The 23,469-nt window shown below is 31.7% G+C and overlaps 1 protein-coding gene across 1 annotated transcript in view; it reads left to right on the top strand.

Moving 5' to 3' along the window:
- The window catches only part of LOC129983956 (uncharacterized), a 99,804-nt gene that overhangs the window by 69,603 nt on the left and 6,732 nt on the right, over positions 1 to 23,469 (top strand). Inside the window, exons 28-34 of the mRNA XM_056093689.1 lie at positions 5,363 to 5,451; positions 8,920 to 9,016; positions 10,270 to 10,325; positions 12,315 to 12,411; positions 14,358 to 14,474; positions 17,257 to 17,345; positions 21,278 to 21,423. Of these exons, the coding sequence (XP_055949664.1) occupies positions 5,363 to 5,451; positions 8,920 to 9,016; positions 10,270 to 10,325; positions 12,315 to 12,411; positions 14,358 to 14,474; positions 17,257 to 17,345; positions 21,278 to 21,423 (691 nt within the window). The remainder of the gene's footprint in view (positions 1 to 5,362; positions 5,452 to 8,919; positions 9,017 to 10,269; positions 10,326 to 12,314; positions 12,412 to 14,357; positions 14,475 to 17,256; positions 17,346 to 21,277; positions 21,424 to 23,469) is intronic.

Below are 23,469 nucleotides of genomic sequence, written 5' to 3' on the forward strand. Positions count from 1 at the left end.
TGCAAAACCTTGTCAATGTGCTTTTAAAGAAATAATATCTTTTTGAAGCAATTTCGTTTCCATAGTATTAGAATAGAGCCAAAGGCACAGTATGCCTTTGGCTTTGTTTATTTAGTTTGAAATGGAATGAATCTTGTACATTGTTACAACATACATTTGCATTGCATACATTTTTACTGTTTGTAAATGAATTTTCAATCATGTTTCGATAAACAAATAGAAATAGTAAAATAATAGTAAAACAATGGATGCCTCAAACGTTTGATATAAAATAGAAGACTTTATAACAAAAAATAAAAATAAAATATTTTTTCATAAATTTAAATTGACTTTCTATAGATTTTCCTGTATTACCATAACATTGGCGGAAGAGCATAAAACGTCGAGCAGTGCAAAATGAATCCATTTTTCCACATTTTTAAGTTATTAATATTCCATGTAGGTGGTGAACAAGCTGTTCTTTCTTTATCATTTTACATCTTATCATAACTAAAATTTTTCTTTCTTTATCATTTATATACATTAAAAGCAACAACTTGCAGAAAAAATCAGCGGAAGTTCTCTCCCCAAAACAGTTTCGCATACTCTCTAGTAAACTTGTCCTGTCAGAAAAACGCCTTACATATTTCTGAAAGTACAGAACGACTGACAGTCAACCCTGTAGTTGGATTTAACTCAAAATTTGACAAATTTCTACTCTATAGATGTTAAATATGTATACAGAATTTTATCCATCTAGCTCTCTCCGTTTTGCAGTTATCGAATTAACTGATATTCGAACAGTCGGTCAGACGGACTTCCTCTAATCAGCTTTTACACAAAATTTAATAGAAAACGGTACATTTGATGTAAACGTAGTATACCAAATTTCAATCCTCTATCTCAAAGCTCTTTTGAGTTTTCTTTGTTACAGACAGGCAAACATTTTCCAAAAATGCATCTTACGAACTCTAAAAGATTCGTCCAATCTCGAGTTCGAATGTTTTGACGTTTACTATACTTTCTCTATAGTACGTCTACCTGAAAACGAAAAATGCATATATGAAGAAGAAAAAGGAAGATATCCTTTTAAAAGATTTGCTTATAACAATGATAATAAAGACATAACTAGAAATGAAGTATTAGTTTTGAAACGATGAGCAAAGAAACGATACAGTTCTTTTACTCCAAAATAGTTGCGAGTTATGTTTCAATTTGATTTTTATGATCATTTGACCAAAATTATATAATCAACCATCACGTCCTTTCAGTTAAATTCAGTTCTGGCTCTTCTGATATGCAACTGCCTATCTAGAAAATACGTATATGATGAGGTATGATATGAACGAAAATAATTAAGAATTTATATCTTGATGCATTTAAGAAATTCTTAAACAACGTTAGAACATCCGGATGTAGCGAAGCAAATGAAAGTACAAAAAGACTTCCGTCGGAGGAGCAATGTGTGGCCTTCATATTGACCTTGACACATGATCACTCTTTCTGTCAACGATTTAATAAGCAATATAGCAGCGGACTGTTCAAATATTCTAGCGCCAGTGTGCCTCTAGGTGACATCGCTTGTGGCTGTGTAAAAAATTTTGCCGCACGGTGTTCAAAAATTTTTGCTTAAAAAATGATAGAAATAAATATTTTTTCTTGGATTTTAGCAGCTGTTATAATATTCTTTTCTTTTCTGAAATGGTAAGTAATAATTATTATTACCATATACCAACATGACATAAGTGACCAGATCGGATAAGTTTAAACAGATTCACATTTTGATTCTTTATCCAAATTTTCGCAATTTGTTCGAAATAGTAAATAATCCGCACTGAATGAAAAGTTAGATTTAATTTTTTAAAAGTTAGCATCTAAAAAATTTTCACTTTTAATTTTTTACTTCATTTAGAATATGAAAATCCCAGTATGGATAAACCAGTTTTAAGGACAAACAGTAAAAAAAGTAGAACATTCTATTTTTTTAATTGAATTTTATAAAATTCGTATTTAATTATATATACTCATTGAGTTTTATAAAATTCGTATTTAATTATATATACTTACTGGGTCTTATAAAATTCGTCTTTAACTGGTTTATTGTTTTTGATTTTCAAATTTTTGATTTGTTTATTGAAATTTGTTTCATATTTTAGATCCCTTCTCAACTGATGTTCCATGTTGTTTCCTAATTCTAACATCCCTCGATATTAATTTCAGTATATCTAATCATATTAATTGCTTTATATCAACCCTTACTTTTAAGTTCCAACAATGCGAATCTACGGGCCCTTTTTCGGTCCAAACTTTCAAATCCAATTTTTTTTATTGATTTTAATTTTATTTAAGTAGTTTTAAATAGTAAATTGTGACAAACTGAAATAACAAAACACTTAAATGCTGATTACCTTTTAAAAATTGGTTTCGATATATCGCGGATAAAAAACAATGCACAACTGAAATTTAGAGTTAATTTTAAATAAAATAGTAAATGAAATGACAAGACAATTCTTAACACAATCCGAATAATATGTAATAATAGAAGCGGGCATGTTTTTAAAAATTATATAGCAGTATCTTAGAATTATAAGATAACGTCAAATAAAACTTCCAAACGGTAATTATTTTAAAATGCTATTAGAATAATACTCCAAAATTAATTAATTTGAATAAGTTTGATTCTGCGGCTTTTAAAATTAAATGAAAGCACAAATTTATATTTTCAAAATCTCAGGTGATCGAGGCTTTCTTAAGTTGCCCCCCCCCCACCTCCCACCTTCCAGGCAATGAATTGTCTACTTTTTTTTTCTGTTTAGTAATCTGGCTTTTCATTTTTTGCAATTTTAATGTCGTGCTACTTTTTTCAGATATATATGTCACAAAATGGTTGTTATAGGAAGAAGAAAGAAATGCACCATGTGTCACATTCGAGATTTTCCATAATGCAAAAAAGGTTAAGATTGCAGTGATGATAACTCCATAATTAATTTTGATCTCCAGTTCTAGCCATCTGCAATCTTTTGCTTTAAAAAAAGAAGCATTTGTTTAGCTTAGTTTAGTTATATTAAAGTCCCGTTTTAAAGCTAAATTAGGTCTATTTTGGAATGGACCGCGGTCAGACGACGAGGACGTCACCTGAGCTAGCACCCCTCTCCAAACCTCCACACCACATCAGCGGGAGGACGTTTGGTTCCGACGGATTTAACGTGCACTAGACCCTCTTACACGATTGTTCTTTGGAACCTGAAACCCTCCGTTTCAGAAGCCGAAACCTTACCACCATGACCCACACACACACCCAATAATAATAATAATAGTAATAATAATAAAAAGGAAATAACAGAAAAGTCTTATCAATCCTTTGTCGATTAAGTCTGCAAGTCTTAATCTCTTACGTCACGAATGTTAGTGCAGATTGATCAGCATAATCATCGCCTATAACTCATTCCGTTTGCTGAACGATTTACTTTTTCTCACAGCATTTTCAAGGTCTTTTCTTCAAAAATGTTACTGTCGATATCGAGAAACCTCAATTTTTCTGCAGAATCGATTTACTTCAGTCCTTGTAGCTTTTCTTCCAATATCAATATTTTTATGCCACTCCATTGCAGATTCGAAACGTTAACGCGTCATAAACGAGTCTCCAAGAAATGTATGCTAGATACAAAGTATCAGGTATCTAAAGTATGCGAATAAACAGGTTCGACTGCACTCTGCCGTAGACAAAGGCAAAAAAACATCTGCTAGTACTGTATCCCCTCTCTTCCCAGCTGCTATGGTTTTCATGGTCATTTTTTCTGCTGTCTCACATTCTGAAGCAAGAAGAGTCCGGCTTAAATACAGAGAGGAATCGCATTGTGTTGCATCAGATTTCTAAAGATGTAAAATTATCATTTTAGATATTTGCAGCTAAAATATATCTGTTTATAGCTGTAAGAAGTTCAAAGGGCACTGAGTAAGTAGAAAACCATCGGGACCAAAGGAAATATCATTGTAGTCAGTTTTATCGTTTTAGATAATATTGTTATACACAGGATTTTTTTTAGAAATGCCTGGAGGAGGATATATTACTCGCTATAAGAAAGTGGTGCAGAATTAGTCAGTTTAGTTTAATTATATTAACGTCCCATTTTTAAGCAACACTAGGGTTATTTGGGGATAGACTTCGTAATTTTCAACCGCGGTCAAATGACGAGGACGACACTTGAGCTGGCTTCCCCTCTCCAAACTTCTACCAGCGGAGAGCGTTTGGCTCCAACGAATTTAGTGTGTACTAGACCTCTTACATGATGGTTCTTCGGTGGAATCGGGACTCTGTGGAATCTCTAAACTGAAGCCCTCCGGTTCCGTTGCCGAGACCTTAACACCAGGCCACCTCGGGTATAGTACAGGATAATAACTTGTAATATTCTGTGGTTTAAGATTCCAACAGGGGGCACTTCAGATATGGGGATGTGAAACTTTTGATTTGGTGGTGGTGTGTGTGTGTGGGGGGGGGGGAGTTCTCGTCATCCTGGTAGCTACACAGATAATGTGGGGTCAGCTACCCCCTACCGATGACGGGATAGGCCTCCTACGAGAGGAATTGTGGCCAGTATAGGCCTTAGGACTCAACCTTACTTCCCGCTAATGCTATTGCGGCGGTCCGGTCATTCAGTTTCTTCCGTATCCCTTCAAGGCGGATCAAAGAAGCCGTTTATGATTCTGTAGTTTAAGAATACTTTAAATTAGGAGGTTATTCTTTTAAGATTTTGTGTTGGATGAATGTGACACTTAAAAAAATATTAGAACTAATGAATGATTTAACTTATTTGCAATTTTTTTTTATTTAATTAAAAAAATTAAAGTATAATTTACTAAGATTAGACAGAGAAAATGATGTATAGTTACTGTTTACTTTAAATGTTGGTAATAAGAAGTATTTTTCATCCGTTCACTGTTTCTTGGATACAAATCTGACTTTGAATATAGCTGTCTAAATAATAAGTGAATAGCCTTGTATTTTCGAAGAAAGGTCAGTGCTCTATTGCAAAATCAATTTTTTAAAAACATTATTTCCTCTTTTCTGACGATAAGAATGTTATTATCAGTACGTCAGCGATGTTTATACACCTATATTTATCTTACTACATTATTTAAAAATAATACTCAGTGTGATACTCTCTTTTTGTCTAGGCATACAAGAAGAGAGCGCATGTTTTTTATTAAATGGATAACTTAACATTGTCCCATCCAAGAATATTTTAAAAATTCAACCAACGTAGTTTCAGTTGGCGTATTATCATTATTCATTTGATAACAGGTGATAATTTTTTCGATTTCCTTTATGAAGCATTCTAAAAAAATGGATTCTTAATCACATCATTTCGGTTTCCAATAAAAGTGCTGGATATTTTTTTTAAATACGATGGATATTTCAATTTTCTCTTGGATATTTGCTGGAATTGCAGTCATTTTGACCCTGCTCATTTGGTGAGTACTTCTCTAAAAAAAAGTTTTACACATTTTCATAGAAATCTGTATGATTCTTTCTGGTTTGTTTTGAATATAAAAAAGATATTTTTATTATTTTGTACGAACATGATATTGCAAAATAAACAGTGCTAAAAAAGAGTTGAAAATGCTTCTTGATAACACTTTTTATTGCTGGGAGATTTTAATTAACTAAGAAATGCATTACCATATCTTTTGAAATGTTATTTGAAAGAAAAAAATCTTTAAATTTTAAGACAAATTTTCCTAATTTTTCTACCATTTATATATACAGTACACTCCCGATTTTCCGCGAAATTGGGTGGCGCGGCCGCCGCGGATAAAAAAAATCGCGGATAATCCGAAAAACGCTAAAAACGGGTATAGCAAAAGAGAAAACAGTCATTCCAACTTTGAAAAAACGTTTTATGTACAATGAAACGTAAAATAAACAGCAAGAAATGTTTAACTAACGCTTAATATTTTAGTATATCACTCAAAACTAACCTAAAATACATTTTGTTAATGAAAACAGAAAAGTGCTTTGTACTTACGAGAGGCGTCAAGGATACACAAAAAAATGAATACATATGTACTGTTTTAATACTGTAATGTATTATGTAATTGCAAAAGTATAACTGTAAAACTGCACCTTTTTGAAGAAATCAGTCAAAAAAAAAAAAAACTTTGTGCGGCAGGCGCGGATAATCGGGAGTCTACTGTATATATATATATATATATATATATATATATATATATATATATATATATATATATATATATATATATATATATATATATATAAGATTTTTTTGTTATTATTTGTAAATTCTTGTATTTTATCAGTCTTGCCAAATTGGATACAAAAAAACTCATTATTAATTGATTTTTTTTTCACTTATCTTATAAATAGGATTTTCCTGACAACAAACTGTTGGATTAAATTATTCATACCCCTCTTTTTAATCATACGTGACTATTTTAATTAATGTAATCGAACGTATGATTCCACTTGTTTTATCTTATATATTAGATGCAGATAATATGCCATTTAAAAAAAAATTTCGCGCATTTTTATTATGATAAATAAACTTTAAATCACCTATCATTCAGCCCTTTTCCTTAAAATATTAAATAAATAAACTTTCCATTTATGTGTTATATTTCTTTGAACTTTCATATATACCACATATATCGTATTTCCTATGATTAGGATATTTTTGGAATTTTTTAATACACAGTGTTACTAAGCAGCTACATGGTGATTTCAAAGTATGACAACAATGAAGAAAATCGAGTACATATATATATTGAAAAGTGACACTTTTCGTTGACTGATTCGATCAGAAATTCAACACACGTATACAATCTTTGGTGGAAAGACACGTGCCGAATTTAATCAATCTTGCGTGTTGCATTTTCGAGTTATCATACCAAAACTATTTACCTATCATTTATTTGCAATTGCGTAGGACAGCAGGGATTTCGTATTCTTATTAGTCTTGCTTCGTGAATAATAAAATGATGCACAAAAACATTACATTTTCTTAGCTTAAAGTTACCGTATTAACACTTGGAATGAAAACTTGAATAAAGTAGAGTATTAGAGACTTATTTTTTACATTTGCTCGTATTAAAAAGCCACTAAATCTTTTTCTCATAATATCCGATTATTTTGAATCAATTTGTTTCAAATTTTATATCTGAAGATTTCTTATTAGGCAATCATTTAAAAAACGAAAAATTAAGAGTTGAAATGGGAATACTTACATAAATATGTACATGGTCCCTAATGGAATGCAATTCACATATTTTCGAAGTGAGCATTCTTTGAAAATGATTGCTTTCGCGATTCGCAATAATTAATTTAATCGCGAAGTTTAGTGCCTGGTTTTTAAATAACCCGAAGAGACTTGTGTTGTTCTTTTTGTGGTTTATTAGTAACAGAAACGCAACATCAGCAAATTTAGACTGAACATTTCTTGATAAACAAAAGGCACATGATTGTGCCTTCAAGGGCAATTCAATATTAATACGTGCATCGTACCCAAGAAAATATTACAAGGTGTTGCAGGCTTAGAGAGCTACACACTATAATACTGGGCAGACAGCCGAGATCACACCCAACATAATCCATGACATTCAAGTTAGCTTCTGATATAAACAGAAAATGTTCTAGCATTAGAAGTGAGACCACGTGGTATTTACATGATTGACAGCTGGCTCCGCCCAATAAGACCACGTGGTTAACTGAATTCTTAACACTCTTCCAAGTCGAATAGCACTTTTACCTTGAATTTAACTTTTATAGATTACGAACAATAATAAGTGTTCGGATACTTTTTTGACGGTCTGTGCAACACTTTACCCTTTAGCAAGTTGTAAATATTTTGACAGATACAATGTAAAGTAGTTAGCAACATCAACTATAAACTGTGGATGAATTTTTAATCGACAAAATACTCAAAGGGTTTACGGTTCGAAACGATACATAACATAACGCCACTCTGTGCCCCGGTGTCTATAACACTGAGTTATCTAACCAGTTGGATGAGCACAAGATAGAAGGAAGAAAAAAAAAAGAAGAGAAAAGAAAGAAAGAAACGACAGACCATCCTAGGATCTCCAGAGAGAATCCCATCGGTGTCAAATTCAACACGGCCGTATTTAATGTTTTGGCGATAGGATATCAGCTCTGTTCCAGTTGGTCGTGTGGAGAGAAACTTTTGGTATTATGTTTAATGTGGATTGGCCTGTTACACGTATTTTATTTTTCATTCATGTTACTGTATTGGTGCTCTGTTGTACATTTAAATTCCATTATATATATATATATATATATATATATATATATATATATATATATATATATATATATATATATATATATATATATATATATATATATATATATATACTTGTTACTTTACTTAATGATCTAGTGTAAGTCTAGTTCTATGTCCATGAAATGTGGCATATTATTTTATTATTGTTGTTGATTACGTCAGTTTAAGTACCACTGTCTGTAACTTGGTCCATCGGTGTGGATATGAGTGGAATAATTCAAAAATGCATCAAACCTGATAAATGAAGCGATTTGTAATATTAATACGAAATGTTTGATCTGTATCAAATACTGATCCTAGCAGGCCAAAGAACAAATGTCGCAAATCCTATCCAATGAATATAACATAAAAGTCACCATATTATATAAGTACTCTAGAAAGTGAAGAGGAGAATATACTAAATGTTTAACTGGAAAAATCCTCCATTTCAATTTATGGAATATCCCAATGAGTAATTTTCAAATTCAATATTTATTACTCTTAGTTCTTCGAAGTAAATATCGGTTTTACTGTAGACTACCACAATCTCGATAATTCTTCTTGGCCCAGTAATACTGGTTTCAGCAATAAGTGCATTCCATATTTATCTCATCTTCTAAAGCTTCTCTGACAACTTTTTCAGGTACAGTGGGAGAAATGACGATTACTGGAAGAAAAGAGGTGTACCTCATCTGCCGCGCAGAAATTTCTTCGCTTCTCTATATTCTATCAAGAAAAAGGTAACTCTTATCAATATATGTATATAATCGCCTATCACTGTTTGTAGTATTGAAGGAGATAAAAATATCCCTGCCTTTTGGTCTACGTTGGTTAGGAAGATTCCAGGTTTGAAACCTGATTTCATCGAAGAACAGCTGTTTAAATGGGTCTAGTGCATTTCAGATCCGTCGGGGCTAAATGTTTTTCCTATAGTGCGATATAAAATTTCAAGAGAGAGTGCAAACTCAAGTGTCGACCTCATCGTCTGAGAGTGGTTCAACATTACGAGGTCTCTCTAACTATGTCCCTGATGTTGCTTCAAAACGGAACATTAGTATAATTAAATTAAACGGCCACCTTCGATTACGTAAGTTAATTTTTCCTATCCTTTCGAAATTTGTAACTTATCCATTACAAAAAATTTAATAAACTGTAACAAGACAGTAAAACTACCTATACGGCGAATAAAGGACCCAGCAGTAAAGTAAAACTATATGTAATGCAATCACATTAGAGTACTCCTGTCCTACTTGAAGCTAATGAGTAGGAACTAAACGACTAATGATGTCACAGGTCATCATGGTAAGGGTGCAACTCTTCAGGAAAAAAGGTACGTCCTGTCATTGAAGTGGAGGTAACTCGACCCTATATCATTAATAACATCTACAGGGAATCGAGAATCAAATACCATTCGGAGGCTGTTCATCTCTATATATGAGTGTCCTCCAATCAGCGAAAATTATCTATTCAGGTAAATAAAGATCTTACAACATGCTTGAGTGTGGGGAATACTTCAGTAGTGTATCCAAACTATAACCTAAAGTTTCAGTAGTGTATTCAGTAGCTCAAAACAGATTTATACCTCCCTATAAATATAAAGCTAAACTTAGCACGAAAGTAATCATTTTTATAAATCTAAAGAAATTGAATGAATCGTTATGACAATTTGTTACGGTTACATCACCGGATAGACAAACCAAACTAAAAAAAATGATTTATCACTTATACAGTTTGGTTCATGTTAAATCCGCCAAAAAATCCAGCATTCTTCTACTTGTGTGGTATGTAAATTAGAAAAAATGAGTCAGGCTGAGGATTTAGTTGATAATGATTCAAAATTACGAAGTCTGTCCCAAATTAATTCTTGTATTGCTTTAAAACTTAGGATAAATGGAAATTTACCCAAAAAAAATCGCATTTAACGAAAGTTAATAAGGCCTTTAATGAATACACTAATATCTTTTCGTAATATATTTTTCAATTTTTTTTTCAGGGCATGTCTGGTATAATAAAGGAGATAGCCCTGTCCAAACTTGGACGAGTATACGGGTAAGTTTTAAAGCACTTTATCTCTCTGGATTATCTTCACGCATGCTCTCTCACGATCCTTAATAAATTTTTAGATACAAATTTTTTTGACTTTACAAAAAAGGATCGGAAAACTATGTTTGATAATCTATATTTAATAAATGACAGAATGTCTATTATTTTTAGAAATAATTAGTTCTTGCAAATCATAATAAACATTTCATGTGTAGTCAGGAGTTTAATATGGTATTTCTTTTTTTAAAAAAGATCTGTTGTACTGAGTAGCTTTTAATTTTTTTTTGTTCAATTTTAATTATATTCCTTTAATTCTCAATTTTACTCAATTATTATCATTATTTGTAATTATTTTATCATAAATTTTTTAAATAATTTGCAAGAAAACTATATTTCTTCTATGTATTACAAATAGGTGACTTAATACAAAGGATTGTCCTACGTATTCTAAACATGCTGGGCTGCGGTGGCCTGGTGGTAAGGTCTCGACTTCGGAACCGGAGGGCTTCGGGTTCGAGACCCGATTCCATCGAGGAACCGTCGAGTAAGGGGGTCTGGTGCACGTTCAATACGTCGAGGCCAACCGTACTATCGCTGATGTAGCATGGAAGCTTGGTGAGGAGGTGACAACTTAGATGTAGCCTTCGGCATTTGACCGTGGTTCAAAATCACGAGACCCGTTCCAAATTATCCCTAGTGTTGCTTTAAGACGGGACGTTAAAATAACTAAAACATATCCTAAATTAGTCGATTTTAGTTGTACCTAGTCTTCTGATAATTTCTTAAAGCACTTTTGAAAATATCAGCAATATTTTAGTTATTGCGATGTGCTTATTTGCGAATAGCGAGAAAAAGGACAGATGTTAAGACAAAAAAATGGCAAAGCTGCAAATAAATGCACAAGGCCATTGATTGAGCGGGGATTTCATATTCCTTGCTTTTTATAATTATAAAAAAATTCAAGACATGACGTATTTTTCGATTTAGCAGGACAATGAACAAACATTCAATTCATTCCAAATATACTTAAAACCGGTCATTTCCGCTGCAATATGAAAATGAGATGTTGGTGCCCGATTCGATTTCTTTCAGTCATCCATTTAGCTTGGTCATTCATAATCACTTCATGCAAGCATCTCTCAAATATTCTTGATATACACCTTACTAATGTACACCCCAAACTTATCCTCCTCCGTGCAGCCCAAACCTCTGTCTCTGTATTCGCCTTTCATGAGCAGTCAATCCAAACAATGTGATAAAAATGGATTGAAAAGAAATTGGATTACTTTAGATATTCAACTTTCCAGTCCATGCCATACCAATACGTCACTCCATTGGCGTATTGGGAAATGATCTTGAATGTTTGGGTTAATATTTAAACATTGTTAGTTTTCAATCATGAAATGAGCAAGATTTTAGAGGATTATGGTGTACATCGACAAATGAAAATAAATCTGTTTAGAAATTTCCGTCTGCGCTTGTTGCAGAAGCCTCAAGTATTCCTGATTACCCGGCTGTTCGAATATAAGTTAACACGGTAAATACAAAACAAAGAGAGCTAGGTAAATAAGATTCGGTAAACGGAATCAACATTTATAGTGCAACAGTAAATTTTGAGCTAAATGAAATAAGGGGTTGAATGTCTGTCGAACTGTATTTTCAGAAGCATGTAAACGCGGAACCTGAAAAACGCAATGACTTAAACATATATCAAATTTGGTCTGTGATTTTGTGATTACAATTGTAGTTCTGTGTGCAATTTTAGTTTGGAATAAGATACATCTAAAATACATATTCACATTTATTAAAGAGTACGGGAGAAACTTTCGGAGAGATCCCTCCGGCTGGTTTAAATATAAAAAGAATCTTGAAATGTATTTATCATTATGAATTTCAGGTTATAATAAGTTGAGTTTTAAGTTCTCTGCTGAGTTCATTACCATTGATCTCCTGAAGTATTCAAACTGTACTGTTAAACCACCGAATCATTTACAGCTCCTTCGAAGGCAGCAAGCCTATCGTGATCGTCACTGATCCAGATCTGTTGCGTGATATTCTGGTCAAGGACTTTCACGTGTTTCCTTACAGAAGAGTGAGTTTCTACTTTCCCTTGTTTTCTTCTGTCCTAATTATATCTTAGCTAATAAAAATTCTTTCTGTATATTTCGTATTATTGCTTCGTTAAGACCAAGCACCCACTGCAATTCAGATTGTTGCGAAAAATTTTAAAACGAAATCATGGCATCACCTGATTTACTCAATAATAAAATGCTTACAAATTTAAGAAGAGTTAATTCCCATGACGTCACTGTCACATAACAAGCATCATTATACGTCATCTCATAACGAATTGACGTTGCTTTACATTGTTCAGTAACGTCACTTTTTTTTTTCCTTCCTGAAAGTTATATTTTGTATTTCAAAATTAAATTGGACTTCATAAACGATAATTGATTTTATAGAAAAGCTTCGGGTTTTTTTAATATCCTGATTATCTTTACCGTCTTTATTCAATAAATACACCGAAATTTGTCATTGAATCTATTTGATAATATAAAGAATAAGAGATATGACTAAGAAGTAACCGAAAATTTTAATCTTTTTATTTTTAAGTTTGTATAATTTTAAAGTTATTGTTACTTGTACTTCTCAGTACTTATACTATTCCTTACGAATTTTTCACTGTTCAGAGCAGTGCTACAAGTCAATTCCTGAAAGTTCTTTCATCACTCTTCATTATTCTTGGTTTCACTGCATCTATAATTGCAAATACAAACTGAATTGACAATGGGGAATTTAAAAAAAGTCTCATGGATCTACATCTGGTGAACAGAATGGAATCCCATAATTGACCAAACACATCTTGAGAGATAGTGTGCTTGGGCATTTTCGATTAAAGAAACCATGGTTTATTTTTTAAAATATCAGGTTATTTTTCTTCTTGTATTGTTTGTTGAACGCTTTTTAAATAATGTCATTTAGCCACAGTTCTTTTATTTAGGAGAAGATTTTTTTTGATTAATTTTGGCAAATTTTTAAATGTTCGTATCTGTTTTCATCTGAATTTTGGTTGGCCTCTGGTTTTCATCAATTTCTTTTTGATCCTATTTAAACCATTTAAATCAATCAAAAATAAATATATCTACAAATGCTCAACGCTTTATATTTGTTGTAAAAGAGAAGTTTTTTAATTGAATTTCAAAAGACTTTTTTCTCTGTTTAGAGCAGTGCTGAAAGGGGTAGTGTTCACATTTAAACACCTTTTGAAATTCTGGTACTTTTATTTCCGATGCAGTTACGTAAATGAAACGCTTCTAAAGTTATAACTAAACGAAAAAAAACGCGTTATTTTAGTTTAGAAGGCGTTTGAAAGTTTGTAGTAAAAATGGGAGAGAGAACCAAGTGACAATGACATGCACCTTTTATCTTCGTCGTTTCTATATAAACCGAAGCCACTTCGAACCTGTGACAAGACATTTTATAGTCTATCAAGCGAGAACAACATTATTGATCATTAGACCGGAAACTTTGGAAATTTGAGCTTTGTAAGATTCACCTCATTCATTTCTAAATGCTTTTTTTAATATAAAATTATGAAATATAACTCATTTTTATAAATACTATGGCATCTCTTTTTATGAAGAGTGACGCTACTGGTATGGTGTCAAAATTTAACTTAATGAATCTATTGACATATAATTCAATTCAGAAAATAATGTATTATCATCAAAAAAACAAACACACACACATGTATAAAATGAGCACATATAAAATTTGGACACTTCAGCACATCAAGAAGTGAGTAAAAAATCGATGTAACAAACTTGAAATAAATCATTTTAAGTAAGTCTGAAAATCGAATTATGAGATATTTTATCGACCACACAAAAAATGATTTCTAATTAATAAACAATTTTTTTTTTGCTTCTTGTTTTTATTTAAAATTATTTGTTTTCCAAATAGTTTCTTCTAAATTTTAGCCATCATCATAATAGTCCTCGTGAGAAAGAAGCATAAAATAACTCATTTTCTTTTTAGGTTTCGAATATAGGCGACCCCGTAGCAGACAGTATCGTCATGAATCGAACAGGTGATGACTGGAAGCGAGTTCGAACCATCATTACTCCTGCATTCACCTCCAAAAGGATGAGGCAGGTAAAGTTGGATTTCGCAACCAACATTTTACAGACCAACCTGAATGTCCTCTGTTTTAGGTGTTAGAGATTACTACACATTTTTTATGTGAATAGGAAATAATAAAATTAAAAAGCGTTTTAGAAACATACCTTCATATTTCCATTAGTGAACTAAAATGTAGATTCTTTTTTCTTTTTAATCAAAAATTTCAAGATCAAAATATAAAATTTCAAGAACGAAGTTTCGTAAAATGTAAATCCTTGATATATATATTAATTTCCAACTTTTTATCTTATTTTGACCCATATTAACTTCATTCTAAATTTTCCTGATCCTATTCCTACTTTTTTTATTTAATTAATGCTGCACGCGCTCTTTAAAAACTGCTGAATTCAGCAGGTTCTCATGCTCTCAAGTGAAGGGATAAAAAATATCCTTAATGTCTACCACATTCTTTTAAAGATACCTAAAATTCTTTTGCCTAAATCGACACGTTTTAAAGAAATCCGTATCTGAATCTCATAGTAAATCTATTGAAGGAAAAAGGCATTGAAGCGTCCTTTTTGCTTTGCTGCCTTGTATCACGATGCAAGCGCATGTGAGTTCCACCATCGCTTCTTGTATATATTATGACTCTCGTGATAAAAATAAAACAAAGTTACAAATTTCAAAAATTTCTTCTTTTTGGCCACGCATCTGCTTAAATATATATATATGTATATTCTCAATGAAAGTTAAAACTTTAATCACATTCCTGACATATTTTAGTTTTTAATGAATATTTAAAAATTGTATTTCCTATAATATTCATCGAGGCATAATATCTCGCTATACTACATGCAGTGTCTCTAGCTTTAAGGCATTTTGTTTTAATCTCTAATACTTCATGAAAAATGGCTTCTTACTTTGTTTGGCACATTAATAAAAGAGAACTTGAACAACTTTTTTTTTATTTTTAGTAATTTATAATTTTTATTATAACTCACACTTTATCATTATAGAATCTTCCAAACTCTTTTTTTTTTTCTTTTTTTTTTTCGAATTTAATATAATTGTTGCCTCTCATATAGAATTGATAAAAAAATAAAATTTAGCGACTAATTAATAACTGTGCTAAAAATGTTAGAATTGTATTGTCATAGATATCACGCAATAGTATTTAGGAACTCTGGCCCATCCAGGAGTAAGTGAAATATTGATTCCGAAATTCCTCTATAAGTTAGTGTGCCCGTAAATTACGATAATTTAAAAAACTCAATGATTTAAATGAATGAAATTTGGTATGGGATCTTGTAAATAAAATAGTAGTTTTGTGTCAAATTTTAATTTCAATCGGTTAAAAAAGAGATGCCCAAAATGAATACTTTCTTTTCTTCACTGTACTAAGAAAAAACAAAATACTCTTGGGAGAGACTCCGAAAATAAAATGAGAAAATTTGAGCATCTGAGCTCATTCAGAGCTTCGTTTAAAGTCCGCATTTCTTATGCTTTGAAAGGATGGATAGCATCTTTATTGGGGAGTATGCGAAAGTGCTTCGGGGACACGACTCCGTTCTTGGGTTTCTATCATAACTCGTTGGGTACAAACCTCCGTTTTATAAAGCTCTATTTTACTGATAATTTTTTTAAACGTAGTCGAAGATTAAAAATGTTCAGAAGTTGAATTGAAGTAAATGTTCAGAATTTTACCTAAAAATGAATTGGGTTTATTTGAGAAATTATTGAGCGAAGGAGATAATTGATTAATTATCTCCTTCTCTACACGAATTATTAATGTAACATTCTTGATTAAATATGAATAATTCGTGCCAATGACTCGGTAGCAATCACAATGATTATCATATTGTTATAGAAATCGTCCACTGATGTACTGTTCAAAAAGTTTAACAAGCTTGTTAATGGATAACGATGTTTTATTCCATTGAAAAACACGAAGCACAGGCAGCAAAATTATAGGCGCGGCGTAGACAAATAGCAACACTAGAAACTCACAAGCAAACAGTAAATCGCATCGAAAAAACAATAATAAAGCTTAGAGTGTACAGAATTCGATTCATAAAGATAGCTCTAGGAAAGAATTAATTCTAGTGCAAGTGCTTTATTTTTTATATGCTCCAAATAGGATATGGAATTTTATTAAGGAAACTCTAGAATCCGAATTCTAATAGCGACAGATCCCTTATTCATGAATTTTCCATAATCTTCATTTTTCTCACAAAAGTCTCATAGTGTCTTGATAAGGTTGTGGGTTATTCATCCAACATCCATTCTGCTTTCATTTAGAATTTTTGTAAATTTCTCTTTCCAGCGATGACGCTAATCTTATAAATTCGTAGCAATATGATGATAATTCGCCGAATCAGACAAAGGACGATTGTAATAATACAGATTTGGCAGTAATTATCAAGATGAAAAAGAACTGCGATGACCACGTTTCAAATTTATGAGGTATAGCGCGTTGGTATTCATAGAGCTTCAAAACGGAATACATATCTAATTAAAATCGAAATGTGTAATAGTTTAATGCTGGGAAGATATAATACTTAACCTAGTATTATACCTGTCACAAATTCATGCTAAACAAATGCATTTGTTATAAAAATATTGAGGCCAAAGAATTCAATGAGTCAAAGGATTTCAGTCCTTTTTATGATGATATCTCTGCAAGTAATTATCCTTTCTTAGTGTATACATTTTCTCCCATGACAAACTCTAAAATAATTTTCTCTCCCATGTCATTCCTTATGTAATAAATGCATGAATTACCCACTAATGGATGCAAATTATTTTGCTTTTTCAGATTGGTTCTATTATTAATGACTGCTCAAAATCAGTGCTGGAGGTTTGTGAGCAACACTGGGAGAAGAAAGAACCAGTCGACTGCAAAGGGTAAGGAAAGATATTTGTTTAAATATATATTGAGCTTAATATTTTGTTTACTCAATTGGGAAAATAGAACAAGATACTTTATAAAATTCTGTAAGAAACTAGAATTTAAAATTATTTAAGAAATTTAAGGTATCTTTTGTTTATTTTGGTAAATAATTTTGAATATTCAGTCTTTTATTTATATGGGTACTTCAGTCACGATTTTCTTTTCTAAACTTAATGTTTCAACAATGCATACCAAATATTTCAAACATGGATACTTCCTGTTTCTACATAGTTGAATCATTTGAATAACTTAAAAGAAAATTATCATAAAACGAGATCTATGATAGGGCGCAGAAAATATTTTTAAATACTCATGCATGACTCAAATTATAGGGTTAGCATAAATGAATGACCGGATATTTAAAATTTTTATTTCCAAAACTATTATACGTAGTATACGTAATAATACTTAAAAACAAAGAAAAGCCAAATTTTATTTTTAGCACCGTTTAAGCAAGTGTCAATTATATGAACATATTGGAAAGATTATTTCCAGAACAATGCGAAGATAGTAACAGTTTTATTTCTCAACAAGATAGAGCTGCATCCCGTTGGGAATATGATTATCGTCGTCTACCTAACTGAGAAAATGGATTTGGAGTGTATCTCATTTACCACCATCATACGGCCACCACGATCTTCGGATCTCACCTAATGGGGTTTCTTTATATACGGTTGCACCAAAAACTTCTTTACAAGCCTTACGGAATAAACATTGTTTGTTGTGTGTGTGTGTGTGTGTGTGTGTGTGTGTGTGTGTGTGTGTGTGTGTGTGTGTGTGTGTGTGTGTGTGTGTGTGTGTGTGTGTGTGTGTGTGTGTGTGTGTATATATAAATTCTGGAAATATTGATGTTCAGTATCTATTCATTTATGCTAAACCTGTATTATATATCTCTACTAGTATCTCTCTAGTTGTAATCCAATCGCCAATTTCAAAATCGTTAAGGTATCCGAAGGTATCCAAGTTCGGAGCACTTTTTCAAAAAACATGGTGTAGACATACTTTAACCATATTTGGGGGTTTATTACTATTCAAAATTAGTAATAGGATGTCAATATTTGAAATAAACATTAAAACTTTTTGAAAATTGGAATTTAATAGCATAAATTTAAAGAAATTCTTAAAAAACTTCAAATTGGCTACACCAAAAACTATTACTCTCACCCGAACAAAACTTATACCAAAATAAACTAACTAGTTTTCTCTAGGGAATGAGATACAAACATATGGTTATAATAATAAATTAAAATTTTAGAACCAGTCGAAGTTTTATCATGAAATGTTTAGTAAATTTATGACTTTATTATTCAGACAATAGGCTGTAAATTAAAAAAAATATTCACTCAATCTAAATTCTTTTAGTTCATTCTCTAGAAAATAGTATAAAGACAAAGTCCACCAAATTTCATAGTGATATGATAATTATGTTTTGATTTATTTGATTTGAAGTGAGTAAAAAATAAGTAAAAATCAGTTTAGAGAAAAATGCATTTAAAGTATACAGTGGCCTGCGTTAATAATAAATTATGTGTATACATACTTAAAATTCATAATATTTATAGGTTATACCATTTTCCTCCTCATTTTTTAATAATTTTACTTTTCTAATCCTTTTTTTCTGGCAATTTTTGCATTTGGAAGTGAATTTCGCCTAGCTTCGTTTATTTTGTCTTTGTCGAGCTCAGCAATTGCTATAACTGCATTTGCACTAGGATACACTCTAATAACCTTAAGGATGTTCAGTAATCTTATAACACCTTCGTTAAAAAATATCACAGAAATAAATGCCCCTAATCTGAGGGTTCGGAGCTCAACAAAGACATCTTTAAGTACAAATTTTCACAAAACACCGTTGAAACTCTCGTTGGCATTTTGCATTTTACTGTGTAAAAAATTTTTTCGAATTTAAAACTAAATTTATGTTTATACAAATTTTTAACATGTTTTTGGCCCTTTAAATCGGTACTTCCGGTTATTTAAATGTCCACTTCCGATTTACCGATCATTACGAAAATATTAATATCTTGACTTCTAAAAAATAAATAAAAAAAGTGAAGTCTAAAAGTAAACCTGTTTTGGAAAGCTCAGACTGGTCTATGCAATGAAAGAATTTTTTTAAAAAGTCATTTTTAGCTAAAATCGACATTTTTAACGTGTTCGGATACCTTAAGAGATAGGTATATGCTTAAAACTGGAAAAATACTTTAAATGACGGAAATATTTATACTTAATGTTGTGCCTTTGACAACATTAGAAAAATATTCAAGGCAAACTAACATTTTAAATAAGACAAAAATGCAATACTTCTGTGCTCTGAACCGACCGAGTTATGAAATGAGCATTGATCGGATGATCTTGTTGTGGAAGCCATTGAAATTATCTAAAATCATCTAAAATAGTAATATTTAAAACTTCGTAACTATAACACTTTTATTGGTAGAAGAGTGGACCTTTTTTTGTATAAAATGATAGTATTCTAAAGTATTTTAGCAAATAGTCATATCTTATCCTAGCGTGTTCGGTCTATATACATAATCACATTCAAATTATGTTTATGTTGTTTCAATCAATAAATGCATTTCTGAATACATTTTTAAGAAATCCTCCTATCCTATCGATTAATAGGACTAAAGAGGTTCGTGTGAATTTTAATATTTCCATACCATTAATTCCATTAGAAAAAAATTGCTTAATTTTAAGCATTTTTTTAGTTGACCTACCTCTTAAGCCTTAGAAATGAGCTATATGGCCATTTTTTTAAAAAATTAAATATATATTAGTATGTGTATTATTTATGCTACTTAAGTTTTATAGTTTTATTTATCTATTTTAAGAATAAATATACAATAGATGCATTCATTCCAAATACAATTTGACCATCTATCATTTGACGACAATAGACCGTGGTCATGAGAGGAACAAATCAAATTATTATAATTGAATTATATTTAACATAATAATATTTTTAAATTTAAATCAGTAGAATCATTTTTTTTAATTTTCTCATGCATCAACATGTTTTAGAGCTAACTCAACTACCCCATTGAACCTTGATTTCTTTATTCAAGACTAGCCGCCTTTGGCGACCAGCCGGTTCGCCAATCTTAATGTTCGCTTAAATTTTAATAATTAAATAAATATTTTACGCAATTCCTACTTTAATAAATTCTTCATCAAAATATTTTAAGACTTCAAATTTTATAGTATAACTAAGTATATAAAACTATAGTATAACTAAGTTAGCGTGGGAAATATTGAATTATCTTAGCTGCTTATTTTAGTGCTGAGGTTTCTGCTCTGTGGGTAATAAATAAATGGGTAAATAAATGGATTTTTCTTCCTTTCACAAAAATTCCTTTTAGTTAAGCCCTTAAAGTTTTTTTCAGAAAGTATGTGCGCCCGTTCGTTTATGAAAAAAAAAAATCCTTTTGCTGAGGATAAAGTGTATCGCTTTACACTGAATTTCTAAGGAGTGTTTCATAGTAATTAAAAGTTTGGAAAATCCTGATGTATTTTTTTTCAGTTAGATATCCCAAATTTATTGTTATATTTTAAAAAGTCATGCACAAACTGTCTCATGAATAAAAAGCAGCTGGACATACGTCTGTCTGATTAGTCTCTCCCAGGAACAATATGAGAAATTCTATGTTCGGTAGCCACTTTTCAGAATATCTGGAATAATTATCAGTCATATCTAGTCTTAGTCTCCATTAGTCTTCGCTTTCACATTTGAACAAACCATTAACTTTTTTTATCCCTATGGGGAAAGGGTAATATTAACGGCAACAATACAGAACTCATATAAAAAAAGAAAAAGAAAATTTTATCGATTATTTACTAATCTCTGCTTTTCTATATCATTGGAATGAGTTCTTGTGTTTTTCAGGTTGTTTGGTGCCTTCACGATGGACGTCATCTCGAATTCTGCTTTCGGGACGAAGGTCGATTCTCATAAAGATCCTCAGAACGAATTTGTCCGAAGAGTGCGAGGCAGCTTCCTCAAGATATCTGTCACTATCGTAACAATCTTTTGTAAGGAAAACAGTTTTTTTTTCCAATTATTTATAAACCTGGTTGTGTTATTGAACTGTGAATCTTGGTTACTGCCTTTATTTGTTATTAAATCTTTGCTATTTCCTTTTCCATCAGGATATTTAAATACATATTTCTTGATAAAACGATCCATGCTGTGCTAAGCCTGTACGATTATTCTATAAGGTACTTGCATGTATTTTGATCCTTTTTTCACTTTAAAAAGACATTTATTGAGAAAAATTAGTACAATATATATCAATCAAATATTTTCCATCATTTTCTACAACATTTTCCCATTTTCGTCCTGTAAGTCTTGCAACTTATTGTCTTCCACTTTTGTTTGTTCCTCCAGGCCATTTTTTGTTATTGACATCTAAATCACTATTCTTAAATCGTTGAAACCAAAACCGACAATCGGAATATGACGAAGGAACATCACCAAAAGTTTCTAAAAGTGTCTAGTGGGCTTCGAGAGTAAATTTCTTCAAATACTGGACTGATACTTTTCATTTCAGTATGCTGAGACCACCACTTTTCGACGACTCTATCTCAATGAGGGGGAAACGTGGAAGGATGAACGCGTTTCTTTCCTATATTCTTCGACATTCTTTGACCTTGATTATCGTCTTATTAGATACTTTTTCATTCAATTTTTTTCACGTGTATACGGGAATCTTATTGTTTCTGACCGTATTATTTTATTTTAATTCAATCCACGAATAATCCGAGCTCATCATATTGTTAAATGTTAACATCGCCTCCTTTCTTCTTTCCATTCACCCCTATTTTGAGGAATGGAACCCACCCTAACGCATCAGCAAACGCTCGGAGGGCTTTAGAATCCGTTGTCAAACAATATTTGTGTATCAGTAAACAAACAGTATAATGTTACTAGCTAGATAGACGAAAACTGATATGTGATTTTTATCCCTAGTCATATGCTTAACACAACTCTGCAACTGGCTAACTGTTTATGGATATGGCTGTTAAATGAACTTCAGAATTCAGGAACTCAATGCTCTCGATGCCTAAATTTTAACATTTGCTGTTGGCACCAGATTCTTGAATCCGCATCAAGTTTCAGACACAGTCAATAAAAAGAAAAAAAATTTAAAGGCATATTTGTTTCTCTTCATTGTACAGTTAATCCTCACTTAACGAGTACCTAGCATAACAAGCAAAACAAAATGTAAAAAAGTGACTCGCTTAACAAGCAATGTTTCGCAGAGCTAACGGCGAAGAGACACCGTGACGTCGCATGCTGGATTGCTCTGCATCAGTCTGTATTGAGTATTTGTTTGAAGAGAACCCTTTTAGCTATATATAAGGAGCTTTGGCCGGATTGAATTGTCAACTGCGACTCCGAGGGATCTGAGTAAGTACTCGTGGAACCTTAATTGGCAAAATTTTGTGTCTGTCAAGATTATGAAGATAGGGGTAGATAGCAACGACATCGATGAGCTGTTGGGAAAACATAGTCAGAACAACCGAAGAAATAGAATTGCATTCTATATCACAGTAAAACACTGCGTAGGAAAGGAAGAAAAAATAGCCGGGACAGAGCCACAATCTTCCCTTGAAATAAGGGAGATATTGAAAGAATAGGAAATTGCTGCATCGTATGTTTAGAAGTATCGTTCTGATAAGGCAGTAGGTAGATAGGCATACTACAAATTTATTTGACGGTAATACTGTATTTCATTTTCGCCAAATTTTGAAATATAGCCAAACACTAATATCTTTAGAAAATTGTCTTGTAAAAAAAGCATGCTCTATAAATTATAAATTACGTTATTTTAAATTTATTTTAGTATATTTTTATAGAAGTGGAAAAACACTGTCCTATATATGGATACCTAGAATTGGAAAAACATTGACTAGCGTAACGAATGTTTTACATTACGAGTAAGATTCGGTAACGATGTATGCTCACTATGCGATATTCCACTGTATAACGAAGCTAAAAGAAACGCATTTGTAGTGTGAATGTCTCTGCTCTGTGAGAATTTGTTTTTGCAAAATCTCAGTGATGAGATTCGTATT

The sequence above is a fragment of the Argiope bruennichi genome, chromosome 9, assembly GCF_947563725.1.
Source record: "Argiope bruennichi chromosome 9, qqArgBrue1.1, whole genome shotgun sequence".
Lineage (NCBI taxonomy): Eukaryota > Metazoa > Arthropoda > Arachnida > Araneae > Araneidae > Argiope > Argiope bruennichi.